The sequence below is a fragment of the Lissotriton helveticus genome, chromosome 12 (assembly GCF_964261635.1).
Source record: "Lissotriton helveticus chromosome 12, aLisHel1.1, whole genome shotgun sequence".
NCBI classification, from domain to species: Eukaryota; Metazoa; Chordata; class Amphibia; order Caudata; family Salamandridae; genus Lissotriton; species Lissotriton helveticus.
In genome coordinates, this window is record NC_136073.1 from 894,193,990 (window position 1) to 894,209,318 (window position 15,329).

Here is a 15,329-nt window from a genome sequence, read left to right on the forward strand (position 1 = left end):
GGCACTCTTGGCTAGATACGACAGGGCACACTACGACACACTAGAGACCCTGTTGCAACATCTACCAGACCACTATAAAGAGGCAGCGGAGATGCTTATCCAGGAAGGGAAACTCATCTCCAACGCTTCCATTAAGTGTGCACTGGACGTTGCGGACACTGCAGCCAGGGCAATTAACACCAGTGTGATGTTGCGACGTCAGGCATGGCTCAGAATCTCCGGGTTTAAGCCGGAGATACAGACAACCATCCTCAACCAGCCGGTAAACCCTGACAGGTTATTTGGTCCTGAGGTGGATACCAACCTGGAAAAAATAAAGAAGGATACCGAGACTGCTAAGTCCATGGGAGCTCTCCAGTCCCAACAGTTTAGAGGGAGCACTTTTCGTCGCTCAGGCAATAGAGGTGTTTCCAGGGGCCAAATGTCCCAGCAAACGCAATTCAATAAAGGTGGGGCGCAATCCTCTTACACAAAGCAAAGTAGAGGAGGATACCGGGGCAACAGCACCAAAGGCAGGGGCAGGGGCAACAACAACTCCCGTTCCTCCGCCACCAACAAACAGTGACGCCCTGTCACTGCCCCCCGACCATTCCACACCTGTCGGGGGGAGACTCCAGCAGTTCCTGCCAGTCTGGAAATCCATCACCACAGACAGGTAGGTCAGGAAGCTTATCCAATTCGGTTATTGTTTGGAGCTCACATCCACTCCACCCAACATACCACCAAAACACCGTCCTATGTCCACAGAGCATTTGCACTTATTGCAGCAGGAGGTTCTTGTCATGCTGCACAAAGGCGCAATAGAGCTCGTGCCAGTGGAGGAAGAAGGCACAGGAGTGTACTCCCTGTACTTCTTGATCCCAAAGAAGGACGGGTCCCTCAGACCTATTCTGGACCTCAGACCCCTAAACCAGTATATTCTCTCCGAACACTTCCACATGCTAACGCTGCAACAAGTTCTTCCGTTGCTCAATCAGGGAGACTTCCTCGCAAACTTGGATCTCAAGGATGCTTACTTTCACATTCCACTCCATCCATCACACAGGAAATACCTCAGATTCACCATTCAAAATCGACATTATCAATTCAAGGTCCTTCCTTTCGGAGTGACCACAGCCCCCAGAGTGTTCACAAAATGTCTGGCGACAGTGGCTGCGCACCTCAGGAGACAGAACGTCCATGTCTACCCTTATCTGGACGACTGGCTGGTTCAGGCAAAGTCAGCCCAGCAGTGCGCCACCGACATGTCCCACACCATTCACCTCCTTCACGGTCTGGGCTTCTCACTGAACTATCCGAAGTCGCACCTTCGGCCAGCACGTGTGCGGCAGTATCTGGGCGCGACAATAGATACTCTGGCGGCCACGGCTCAGCCAAATTCAGTGAGGATCGACAACATCCAGTCGCTAATCCAAAAGTTCAGACCGCAACACTCACTTCCAGCGAGAGTGTTCATGCAGTTGATAGGCATGATGGCCTCCTGCATCTTCATAGTCCCGCACGCGCGGTTACATATGCGTCCGCTCCAAGAATGCTTGGCACATCAGTGGACTCAGGCTCAAGGACAGTTGAACGACCTAGTGTTGGTGACCGGTCGGGCATACAACTCTCTGCATTGGTGGAATCCACACAACCTTTGCAAGGGCCGACCGTTCCAGGAGCCTGTGCCACAGATTATCCTCACGACGGACGCATCTCTCCAGGGATGGGGAGCTCATGTACTCCACTACACGGTGCAGGGACTATGGACGACGCAGCAAAAGAAGATGCACATCAACTACTTAGAACTGATGGCAATCTTCATGGCGATGAAGGCATTCAAAATGCATCTGTGCAACAAGGTCGTGTTCATCCGGACGGACAACATGACAGCCATGTACTACATCCAAAAGCAGGGAGATACACACTCTCCACAGTTGTCTCATCTGGCTCAGAGCTTGTGGAAGTGGGCCATTCAGAGGAACATCTTCCTCATGGCGGAACACCTCCCGGGCAAGGACAATCAGATGGCGAACCTGCTCAGCAGGTACAGCCACCAAATGCACGAGTGGGAGATACATACATCAGTACTCCGCCCGTACTTCCAGCAGTGGGGTCATCCAGAGATAGACCTGTTTGCCACAAGGGAAAACGCAAAATGCAAAAGCTTTGCCGCCAGGTTCCCTCACCCACAGTCGCAGGGCAATGCGATATGGATGAACTGGTCAGGCAGATTTGCGTACGCTTTTCCCCCAGCGCCTCTCATACCGCTGGTGGCAAGAAAGCTAAAGCAACACTCGATGACACTCATCCTGGTTGCTCCAACGTGGGCACGCCAACCATGGTACACCACGTTTCTGGAACTCTCCGTGGTACCGCATCAAAGGCTGCACCTCACACCCAGGCTCTTGACGCAGAACCATGGCGACATTCAGCATCCAGATCCGCAGCAGCTCAACCTGGCGATCTGGCTACTGAGGTCTTAGAGTTTGGCTACCTTGGCTTGCCTCCTGAATGCATGGATATCATTCGGGAGGCGAGAAAGCCCACCACCAGAGCTTGCTATGCAGCGAAATGGAAGCGGTTTGTCATTTACTGTGCTGAACACAACATCAACCCGCTAGATGCATCCATTCCCAACATCATATGTTATTTGTTACATCTTTACAAATGCAATCTTGCCTATGCTTCCATTCGGATACACTTATCCGCCATAGCGGCTTATCTCCAAAACAGGCAGCATCTCTCCGTTTTCAGAGTGCCTGCCATTAAAGCCTTCCTGGAAGGACTAAAGCGGGTCATCCCTCCCAGGACCCCGCCAGCTCCTGTATGGAACCTTAATGTGGTCCTCACCAGGTTGATGGGCCCACCTTTTGAGCCTCTACATTCATGTGAGATTCAGTTCTTAACGTGGAAAGTGGCTTTTCTCATTGCCATTACGTCTCTACGACGTGTTAGTGAGCTACAGGCGCTCACTGTACAAGAGCCATTCATTCAAATTCACTCCAACAGGGTGGTGCTGCGCACTAACCCTAAAGTTCTTCCTAAAGTGGTTTCGCAGTTTCATGTCAATCAGACCATTGAACTGCCCGCGTTCTTTCAAAACCCAGAGACAGTGGCCGAAAGAATGCTGCACACCCTTGATGTCAAAAGGGCTTTGATGTACTACATCGATAGAACCAAGGACTTTCGGAAAACACAACAACTCTTTGTGGCCTTTTCAGCCCAGCACAAAGGTAACCCCATTTCCAAAGCAGGTATAGCCAGGTGGATCATTAAGTATATTCAAATTTGCTATCACAAGGCTAAGCGCACTTTAACGGTCCCCCCCAGAGCCCACTCCACCCGCAAGTTGGGGGCCTCCATGGCTTTCCTTGGTAATATCCCTTTGGAAGATATTTGTAGAGCAGCCACATGGTCTACACCACATACATTTACTAAACATTACTGTGTAGATGTGCACTCCAAGCAGCAGGCAGCTGTAGGGCAGGCTGTTCTTAAAACACTTTTTCAGACTTCTGCAGCTGGCACAGGCGGCCGCCGTTAATGGAGGGACTGCTATGTATTCTATGCTATAGATATAAATTCAGCAGCCCACATGCCTCAAACTGAATATGCTACTTACCAGTATGCATCTGTTCTTGGCATGTAGGGCTGCTGACATTCATATCGCCCGCCCTCCTCCCTGGCGCCTGCAGACTTTTTACACTTACTCTTAGCATGGCCATCGCTTACACTGTTACACTCCATCTTTGCCACAATGGCTAAAAACAACCTGAGGATGGAGTCGATGCCCATGCACACTGTAGTCCAGGGGAGGAGCCACCTATCTCGTGACACTTCGAAGACTCTTCCAGGACAACAATGTGCAATCATCCGGACCCAACACTAGGCGGCGATCTATGCTATAGATATGAATGTCAGCAGCCCTACATGCCAAGAACAGATGCATACTGGTAAGTAGCATATTCAATATCGTTGGTTCACTATAAATATGCTGAAGTCACACCAGATATCTTTGCAGATGCTCCTGTTCATTGGAGCTAATCTGGATATGGTACGGTATTGTGCCTTTCCCCCAGATTGTAGAGTCCAGCACATTTGGTCTGTAATCCCGATATTTCAGTATCTGCCCTGGATCTCCGTGCAGATGACTCTGAGGTTGCAGGGAAATATGTCAAATTGTATTTAGCTTTCTGCAGAGACTGCAAAAGATCTGCTCTGGTGGCTGCTGGACCACAGTTGGGTCAGTGGCAGTTCCCTGTCCCTCCTAGGTTGGTGAGGACATCTGAGAGAGGTGGAGATCAGAGTCCTCTGGCCTCCAACGAGTGATTCGACTCCACATCAGTTTGCTTTAGTAAATGGCGATTTGCTTGGCATTGAAGGCCTTCCTACCCACACGGAAACGGAGGCTGATGCAGGTGCTCACGGACAACATCTGGTATGGCCATGTGATAGTGCAACAAGCAGGACTGGGTATGGTCTTGGGTGCTGTGTCAAGTGACCGTGCGCTTCGAAGTGGTTGGACCACTGTTAGACCTGTCAGCCTTAGGGTGGTCTTTCCCAGTGATTTTTTGCCCTTGCCTCATTTTTCCCACCTACTTTTTGCTGGCCCTTAGGTCTTCGGGCACCTTTTCATAGCTGATCTGTGTTAGGGTGCAGGTGCTCTCTACTTTCAACATGGCTGCCACTGGCCCCTGCTACTGCAGCGTGGTCTTTTTAGTGTAGCACCCTAGTTGCCAGGAGCAGGCTGGGTCCCCATACATTGTTGCAACACCAGCCACCCAGCCCCTGTCCATAGTTAGAGTGGGGAAGCTCCTGGAACCTTCCAGAAGGAAGGCGGACCTGACTTTTCCCGCCTTTGAGAGTGGTCACCTGACCTGGGCATATATAAGCCAGGGAGGGAACTTTTTCCAGTCAGTTGGGGCATCACTGACCTGGGGAACCCACGCAGGAGTTTTAGGCGGGAGGGCCTAGTGAGGAACCTATGCTACTGGGAGTGACCGGATTCAGGTGCTGCCTCTTAAGTTCAGTGAGGTGTCCAAAGCTATCCCCCTGATCTGGCCCAGTGGTAGGGAACCCCAGGGCCCATCTGCAGTGACTGAGGAGAAATTCTTCAAGCCTTCAACTCATAACCCCCCCCCCTTTCTTCAACCTCAAGAAACAAGCAACTAAGGGCTCAGAACCATCCAAGCGCCAAGAAACCTACTTCCTGAGACCAGGTACTGGACTGAGTTGCCCTGCGCATCCCCTGCCTTTAGCTGGGCCTACCTGTCTCCCCCTGACTGAACTGTGTGACAAGCGCTATAATTTGCCCCCATCCTGCCTGCAGTTCTGACTGACTAACTTGTGGAGCGCTGTAAACTGCCCTCCTGCCCAGCGCTGTGTCAGAGGCTGCCTGCCCTGTCAGGGATCGTCGAAATTGCCTCCCTGCCCTGCCGGCACCTAGCGCTGAGAAGCGCCCCCAAGCGCTGTACCTGACTGCCTGAGGAGGCCCCACGTCACCGCGGCATCAGCGCCGCCCACGCGACGCCTTTGAGGCTCTGCCGGCCTGCCCTGGGGCTGCCCGCCTTCGCGCTGTGTTCAGCGCCGAGCTTGACCCCCCCCTCGGCGGCCCTCGATGCCAGGAGAGGGCCGCCGCATTGAATCTGACAGGCCGCGCTAGGCCTGAAGCCGCCTTGGGCCCACATCACGTGACGGGGTGGAGCGCTGCCGCGTTATCGGCCGCGCACCCTCCGCCCAAGCCGCGCAGCTATTGGCTGCCGGAGACGAGCCCCTGCCTGTGAGGCTCCGTACCCGGCGAGGTTCCGATTTGCCGCGGAGGGGGGGTGGAGGACCACGAGAGCCCCCTCCGCCTACTGCGCACCACGCCAGATTCCCCCCTGGGGTGCCCAAGAACCACCACTGCCCCCCTTTGCCGCCGAGGCCCGAGTGAGAGCCCCCGCCTCGTCCCCAGCGCCGGTGCCCTGAAGCTGCGTCGGCACTGCGCTGGGTCGAGTGAGGCCTCGAGAGGGTCAGAGCGCCCTCTCCCTCCCCGAGAACCACGCAAGGGCCCCGAAGGGCCGAAGAAGTGAGGTAACCCCCTGGGGAGGAGGGCGGTAGGCCGAGTGAGGCCCGAGGTCTCCCCTCCCCCGGGGTTAACTGTGACTAGGCCCTGTTGGCCCCTTTCTGAATGTGCCTCATTACATTGTTTTGCCTACATAATTACCAGCCTGAATTATTCTTCGTGAACCATATTTACCAGCCTGAATTATTCTTCGTGAACCATATTTACAAGCCTGAATTATTCTTCGTGAACCATATTTACAAGTCTGTTAAGAGAGAGGGAGAGTCACTTCACTGTACTGAATTTTCTTGCAGAGGTGGACTTCCATAACATTCTGTTGATCTGATCTGGGTCGCAGCCGACTCGTATTTACAAGAAGAAAGGCTTGTCACAAATGACTAAAGGCTGTGTTCTTTGAAGTTCTTTGTTAGCCTGATAAGTACTTGCTGATATGTTTTATTCCTTCTAGGAAAAGCGTCCATGAGAGATTTGATGTGCTACTTAGATGCATTATAATTGTTGCTTCTTGTAGGATACTCCAGGTTTATACCATTACCCCTTTGCCTGTCAAAGAGTCTGATGCGACAGGCGGGGTTAGTTAATGTTTCACGACATAGATGAGCTGGCTGTAATTTTAATGAAAAGCCTTAATGAAATGATTACTCTTCACAGGAAATGCAACCTGCACGTGATACATGAAATGTTTTAATGAAATGCTTATCTGAAATGCTAGTGAATTACCAATGCCTTGCTCTAATTGAAAGCCTATATAAAAGATTCTGATTTTCAAATACAACATCTGGTGTGGTCTCCATTATTGCGCACTGTGTGTTTCATTGGATGAGCGTGTTAAGTAGCTACTTTACACACAAGCCCCTGGCCGCCTTCCTGCTCGAGCCATGCTACCCCCCCGGAGAACTGGCGGTCCCAGTTCTTACAACCACCAAGAGATTTCTCCTGGTTCCTGGCTTGAACTTTAAATGCTAGGGCGGACCAAGTCTGCTGCAGGCAACTACCGAATCACAAGTGGTGGGTTGACTCTGAGATGGCCCAGACTGGCATGATTTTTTTTGCCAGTGCCCAGAAAGTGCAATGTGTACATTTTTGCGCGCTGGAGTTTCCAAAGCAGCTCTCGCTCAGATATACATTCTGGCTACAGTGGCACTCACGAGTCCTGTATACCTTCGGAAGAAGATCACAAACGGTAGGGTCCAAATCATCATAGGTCATCGAATTCGGCAAGGGGGTTGGTTACCAGGAACTCCTAGGCATAAACATCTGTCCTCCTATCAAACTGTCTTTTCGGGAGGATCTTCTGTCACAGCAGTGAGACAGTGTGCTGCACCCAGGACTCCACACATAGCATCTCAGTGCATGGGGATTGAGTGGCCGCAATTAACCTCCTTCAATCTGCACCCTGAAGTTGTCGAGTTAATCTTGGCGGTAAGGCGTCCCTCCACAAAACGATTTTACGCCAGTTGTTGGGACAAGTTTGTAGCTTGGTGCAGCACCGGGCAAATTAAACCATTACGGACAAAGTTGTCTGAAATTGTAATGTTTTTTCTGTCCTTAGCCCAGCAAGGACTTTCTTTGGGCGTTGATTAGGGTGATGTATCTGCTCTTTTGGCATGTGGGCGGCTGCTGAACCAGATTTTGTTATTCAAACCAGCCCTTTTGAAAGGTTTTGCAATATTTGTTCCTACCAAAACCCTCTGTGATGCTTCAGTGGCGCTTTAACTTAGCCCTCACCTCCTTGATGTGCACCTCTTTTGAGCCCCTGCACAGTTGTTCCTTGAGACTTCTTACTTTGAAGACAGTCTTTCTTGTCGCCATAACAAGAGTTAGATGTGTGAGTGAGCTTCACGCTCTGCGTCAATCCACCTTATATCACCAGCTTCCCTGATAAGTTGGTTTTGAGGACCTGAGGATCATTCCTACCCAAAGTATTCACTCCTTTCTATGTTGTACGGTTATCACTCTAGCTCTTAAGGCAGATGAGAGGCTCCATTGCTTGAATCATAAAAGCCTTAAGCTTTCATATTGATTATACAATGGAACATCCAGTGGATGATCAGCGCTTGGTAGGGTTATCCAGAGCAAAGAAGGGCCCAGCAGTGCAAAAACGCAGCATCTTTTGATGGATTGTTCTCTGCTATGCACTGGCAAAGAAGCAGCCTACAGTAGGCTTGTGGGCACATTCCACCAGGGCCAAAGCTGCTACCACTGCCTTAGCACGCAAAGCACCTGTCTTGGGCATCTGTCAGATGGCTATGGGGGTGTCCAGTCACACATTCACGAAGATTGATACCTCAACAGTCAGGTCCGCCAGGCTGGGCATATTGCCCACTGGGTCACGCAGGACTTTCTGATCAGAGCCAGTTCACAGACCCACCACCTTGGAGGTACTGCTATGGTATCTATTCACAAAGTAAGGAATCTGCAGTTAGAAGAATCTATCAGAAGAACATGTCACTTATCTTCAGTAAGGCTCCTTCTGTTGGATCCTCCCATTCAGATGCTTCCCAGGCCCAACCCTGCTTAACTTCTGAGATCTTATAAGATCCAGTGCTTGCGGGGTGATGTGGCTGTGGGCTTTCGGATTGATACCTTAACTGTAAATTCCGCACTGACCCACTTTCATGTTCTATTAACTGGACTATTTCCTTTAAAATAAAAAGCCCCAATCTAGAGATCTGCACACTGGTGATTCAAGTCTGCTCTTCGACTCTGTGCCTGAGGACGTGGACAGCCTAAGAAAGCAACGGACGTCGGGGTGGCACTTACACGCTCCTCTGCTTCTCGTTTTCATTGTGAAACAACATCTAGGTGGAACTGCGTGACTCTGCCTACCGTATGCAGAAGCACTTCTGTAAAGTTTCCAGTTCATTCTGGCGCCTGGGCAGTAGTCTCAAGGCGAGAAATCTGTTAGATAAGAATATCTACTTGTTACAGAAGGTAAGTAACCTGTTTGTTGCTATTGTATTTTTCAATTCCTACTGTAAAGCACTCTAATGCCCTTGTGTCTTGCTTGCTCTATATAAACTGCATAAATGAATAGTGCTTACCCCTTTTTGTGTTTATAGTTATTTATTTACCTTCTGAAATGTACCTGCACAGAAAGTGTAATTGGTCTATTGATCCAAAGAGCCATCCGAGCAAGAGGGCACAGCCGCAAACTCTGCTTCCATCTTGGCTCATTTTTGTGATTTATTGTCTACTCTAAAGTTATATATTTTGAAGATGTAAAAAAAAAAATTGAGTGAGGCAGTGAAATCCTTTTGAAGCCTTTCATGTCTGCCAACATTTCTGTGTCTGCAGATATTGGGCAGTGTTGTTGTTTTCTAAGACATTCCGTAAACATAGCTGTTTTATTTGAGGTTGTTTTTTTCTTTTCTTTTTTCCAGCAATACATCCTCCTTCATGATATGGTGGCTGCTCACAACGTGATGCGTGTGACTGTGTACCGAGGGAACCAGGGTGAGTGAAACAGCCGCCTACTCTGGAATATGCAACCATTGCCCACAATGGGATCTTCTTTGACGTTCATGAAGATTAGACAGTCAACCTCTTGTAACTGGATCCAAGAACAAGTTTCATAGATATAATTGCCGTTGTGATCTCCCAAAGAAATACAACCTATTATTCAGTCTTTGTTCTTAGAATTTTGTGACCCCAAGTGTATTGTGTAGTAGAGCTTGCTGCGTTACCTCCAGGCAGGTACCTTTTGGACCTGGGAACCCCTTTAAATATCCCCAATTTCACCTAGTTGAGCAGACCGTAATCAAAGCACCAACTTAAGTGAAAGTTTATTTATTTTATTTTGTATTTATTTTAAAGGTTTTATATAGCGCTGGCTAGACCCGGAGGTATCAGAGCGCTTTACATGAGCATCAGATCATAGTTACAGGTTACATCGTTACAAAGGTTACACAGTTCTTAGAGCCTGGTAACATAATTACTTGTAAGGTCGAGATAAACAATGAGCACAAATACATAAGGGGAAAAGCAGGCATGGGGAGAGATTCAGGGGAGGGGGGTAGGAGCAGGGGAAGTAGACAGATAACGAAGGCGGGAAAGAGGAGAGGAGGGTGAGAGACACCGCATGGAAAGAGATGGGGAAGGGTGACGGGGACATAAACCGGAAGACGAGTCAAAGCAACGTCCAAAGTCCAGTGAGCTGTGATCCCAGGGGAAGTGGTATCACTTCCCTATCTCTATTGCGAGAGGCTCCCTTTACGCAGTGGACTCTCTCAGAGGGGTCTCTGAGACTCCAAGGCCTACATACGGGATCCTTCCCCAAAAAGGGGAGAGGGAGCGCTTTGGCAAGTGGTGCCATACCATACCTCAGCTGTGAGTGGCTCCCTTGGCGCAGTAGACTCTCTCTGCAGGTACGCTGAGACTCCAGAGTATAAATATTGGATCTTTCCCCAACAAGGGGAGAAGGAGTGCTTAGTCAAAGGGCACAAAGGACAGGGGGTTATGCAGAGTAGCGGGAAAAGGGAGAGATTCAGGGGAGAGGAGCTAGGGAAGTAGACAAAGAGAGAAAGAGTACTAAATGGGAACATATTTAATTAATGAGTTATTATATAGCACTGGCTAGACCCGAAGGAATCAGAGTGCTTACCATGAGGAACAATAATGTTCAAGTATCAAGAAAAGCATTTAAAGAACATAGGGGACATGGTGAATGGAGCAAGGAGGGGTAAGGGGATAGGGTAAAAGGGGTAGGAGCAAGATAAGACGTAGAGACGATGGGAAAATCTGCCCAAGGTCCGGCTGGTTAGGTGACGGCGGGAGTCCATAACCCATCTCCTCTTTAGATATCTGGTAGTACCACCGGGCATCAGCACATAGGTGAGTCGCTGGTCTTTCTCCCACTGTTTCTCTCTGATTACATTCACTGGCTGTGGGGTAGGATGCGTTCCTGTATCGTTTACGTTCCCAGCAAGTAACTGTGCGTATATCAACTGCGCGGCCCTGGTTTGCCAACGTTCTGGTTCTCTTGCCCTCTGAACACTGTTGCGAAGTTGTTCCCTTCTGGCCTTAGGATCAAAGACCTCCCTCCTGGAGCGCGGCAAAGATGAGGAAGATAGGGCACTCACCAGATTCTGTTGCGACATTGCTCAACTGTGTACTTGTGCTTCCTTGTCGCAGCTATCTGTGTCTGTAGGGGCATAAGCACTATCCGCTGCATCCAGGGGGCTCAATCTCAAAGCAAGCTGGTCACCGTGGGTCTGAGGGGACTCCAGTGGTGTATTATTGTTGCAGCGTAGGACCTCTGCTGGATGCAGACTGCTCTTGAGAGGATGCTCCTGGGAGAGAGGTGCCACACAGGGGGGAAACAGCCTCAGTTCAGTTGGTGCAGGGAGCCCCCAAGCTGTTCGCGCCCTCTTTCATTCTGCTGCGGACTTGAGTGTCGGGCACCAATTTATGGTCAGGCGCGGGGTCTTTGAGAGCTGAGAGTCCCTTGGGAGCCACAAGAATCACCGCCCCTGTGTAAGTGCGCGTAGTGGATGCCCTGATGATCCTCAGTTGAGGTGTACAGCTCCCAGTTATTAGTGGTGCTGCCCGAGCAGTTTGTGCCAGACAACTTTATTCACTCATTTCTTAGTTGAAAAATAAATAGATTTCGCTTATTTATCAGTTACGTTAGAATACATTCAACTGCTCGTATCGGTTCCATTTGTTGAAAAGTATTTCTTCTTATTAAATTGTTTTTTCACCAAAGCCATGAATTACATAGTCCATGCAGAGCTTGCACATATTGAACGCACAGGCTCTAAAGAGGCGGTTGCAGCACTGGTTGTGCGCGTGATTCAAGAAGTGTTGATGTTCCCTGAAGAAGCACCCATGGCTCAAAATGCATGGCTTCATGGTCTGTGTGGGCGAACAACGTCTTTTTTGAAAACCTTGAGAGAAATAAAGCAGTTTAGCACACACAAAATCCAATCATGGAGGGTCCTGGACTGTGGTATCGGCAGATCAGCTAGATGAAATTGTGACCGTCTCTGGAAGTTTTTTTGTAATATGCCTATATTTTTATAAGTGTTACAATTGCAAACTATGATAATAATGAAAAAAATTAATTTTTACTAAAAATGAAATAAAATGAAAAACAATCCACACCTTGTGTAGACTTTGTTGGTATATGCCCTGTGTTTGAGAGTAAAACTCCAATAAGAAATGTATTTATAGGTCTAGAGGGAGTTATTTTCATTCGCTTGTAATCCATGTTTCAAACATCCATTGTTGTACTCCAGGCTTTACAAAGGTTCAACGAGTACCTGTGAAGCCTTTCCTCTTAGACACATAGAGGATCAAGAGTCCTCATATTTCCACGTCAAGATTGTAAACCCCGCGCATTTCGGGCAGAAACTGTCCTTCCTCAGGAGTAACTATGATAGGGAAGGATCAATATGAGAACCACGTCTTACCAACAAGAGAAGTCGTTTAACCTCAAACTATGTACAAATGCTGTCACTCCGAAATGATAACATAACCAAAATCAGTGCACTCTGTACTACTGGGACGTTCGTTTTCTCTCTCTCTCTCCCTCACCCCCTCCCTCTCTCTCTCTCTCTCTCCTCTTTCTCCTCTCTCTTCTTTCTTCTCTCTCTTCTTTCTTCTTTCTCCTCTCTCTTCTCTCTTCTCTTCTCTCCTCTCTCCTCTCCTCTTTCCTCTCTTTTCTCTCTTCTCTCTCTCTCCTCTTTCCTCTCTCTCTTCTCTCCTCTCTCTCCTCTTTTTCCTCTCTCCTCTTTCCCCTCTCTCTCGCTCTTTCCCCTCTCTCTCGCTCTCTTTCCCCTCTCTCTCGCTCTCTTTCCCCTCTCTCTCGCTCTCTTTCCCCTCTCTCTCGCTCTTTCTCCTCTCTCCTCTCTTTCCTCACTCTCTCTCCCTTTCCTCACTCACTCTCTCTCTCATTGCTGACATAAAGAATCGTTCTCTTCCAGGGGATACTCATTAATAGTCATAAGCACTGAATAATCTCCGCCCGTGAGCGCGAACCCGGAACATATAACAATATACATATATATATGTGTAAATATACAATAATTAGTACATAATACTAAACCAAAAAATACACATATACTTGTATAAACCCATAATATGCAGCCCAACATAATGTATAGGCTAATAAGACCTTATTACACACTTACTGCAGTATGAAAATACTCCATACATCAATGCAATAAACAGGCTAGAGCCTAGAAATGCATTTCATAACATAAATACTCTTTATTTTCATCAAAGAATCTGTTGTAAAAGGCAATTAGCCTAACAAGGCTGCATATGAATAAATGTCTGTGTACAGAAAATCAGACTGGCACCTTGCCTTTAAGGCTCCAGAGAATCTGAGCACTTTTCCTTTAAGACCTCCAGGAGAAACCCTGCTCCCATCATGCACCACAGGTGACAGTTAGGTCAGTTCTTTTTTCCGGCTTGTTCTGTGAGGAACCTGGAACTTGAGCTGGGCTAAATTTGGCTTTTTTCAGTCAAAATTTGGTGTTCTCCTGTCTTTTTTGACAAGATTTAGTTCTAGTGGTGGTTTGCTTTCATTTTCTGACTAAACTGTTGGAGTTTTTTAGTCAGTTATGCCACCTTTGTTTTATAAATGTCCTTCCTGTGGGAAGAAAATGTCAAAGTCTGATCCACACGCTGTTTGTGTGGTTTGTCTTTCTTCTTCTCATAAGGTTGAGGATTGCTATCATTGCCTTAACCTTTCCAGCAGGACTTTGAGGGAAAGGGAGAAGATGCGGCTTCTAGGTCGCTTGGAGAGAGAAGGAAAGGGGCCTAAAAGCTTGATTTCATTTGGAAGGCCCTCTTCTCGTGAAAATCGTCATAGATCTGCGTCTCCTGAAGCTTCAGCCAAGAAAAAGCGTCTTCAGGAAGCGTAGACGCCGAAAAAGGTTCGTTCAGCGTCGATCTCCTAAAGCTCCATCGGCGTCGAGGACATCACCAGTGAGGCAGAAGTCGACGCCGATGCAGTCACCGTCGAAGAGTCTCTCGACGTCAAGACATCTGGTGTCTGTTGCGGTGAGGACGACGTCGGGGGTACGGAGTTCGACGTCGAAGGAGAAACATCGCTCGACGTCGAGAGAGAGACAGCATTCGATGTCGAAGGAGAAGCAGCACTCGACGTCGAAGGAGAAGCAGCACTCGACGTCGAAGGAAGGTCGACGTCGAAGGAAAAATGGCGGTCGTCGTCGAAGGAGAGACGACGGTCGACGTCGAAGGAAAGACGAAAGATGTTAAAGAGAAAAGTGACGTCGACAAAGAAAGTGAGATCGACGTCGAAGGATGTTGCGACGTCCAGACATGAAAAGAAGAGGAGATTGGAGTCTCCATCGAGACGTAGTTCGAAGTCTAGACATGCTTCAGGCTTGAGGCATGAAGAGAGAGTATCAGTGGCTAAGTCTCCCCCACCTGCTGAAAGGTCGGCATTGAGACATTCGAGATCAGCATCTCGGACCTCCCATAGGTCTTTGTCGAGGTCTGAAGTGATTCCACTGCCTTTGGTGGCCTCTACACCTCAAGACCAGCAGGAAACAGTTGCGCACCCGGATTCTTCGGTGGTGGCTCACTCTGGTTCGACTTCAAGGCAGTCGGTGTCAGAGGAAAGGCAATTAGTTCCCAGAGAACAAACTCCATCTGGCTCACCACGATCTCAGCGGAGTAGCTCTTCAAGGTCTTCCAAATCTTCATTGGGAATTCAGATTGTGCAGATTTCGCCGGAGGGCTCTCCTGAGTGTGCAGAACAGCCGATTAACATGTCACCGAGATGGTTGGAAAGCCTACGACACTGGAAGATGCAACCGACCGCTAATCTAACTAGTATGAGAGTTGCTGATCCTCAGAAGGTTGTGGTTCCTAGGAGATCACGTTCTAGGTCTCCGGTAAGAGGAAGATCTCACTCTAGAGAACGCAGACGGCAGAAGTCTGCTACTCCTGAAAGGCGAAATAGGTCTCCTACATCGTCTTCTTCATCGTCATCTCCGAGTAGAAGTTCGTATAGAGACTATTCTCCTACGATATCGTCAAGTCCCCCTTCGAGGGTATCCCCAGTGGATGACTTAGGCACCTTTAACGATGTGTTATGTCGTGGAGCAAACAAGTTCAACATTGTGATGGCAGTTCCCCAAGTGACATCTTCGGTCATTTTTGAGACTTTGCATCAGAAGACTTCTGCTAGACCTCTTCTGCCTTTGGTTCCTGGTTTGTTGGAGCCTGCTATGAAAACTTTCTTGACTCCAGCCACGGTGGGTTTAGGCCCTTCTAGAATTGCGAAGAAATATATGGCTCCTGACCA

The 15,329-nt window shown here is 48.8% G+C and overlaps 1 protein-coding gene across 1 annotated transcript in view; it reads left to right on the forward strand.

Annotated features, from left to right (window-relative positions):
- LOC144798760 (polyamine-transporting ATPase 13A3-like) overlaps positions 1-15,329 on the forward strand; it is a 376,171-nt gene that overhangs the window by 137,968 nt on the left and 222,874 nt on the right. The window contains exon 9 of the mRNA XM_078669780.1: positions 9,430-9,502. Coding sequence (XP_078525906.1) covers positions 9,430-9,502 — 73 coding nt within the window. The remainder of the gene's footprint in view (positions 1-9,429; positions 9,503-15,329) is intronic.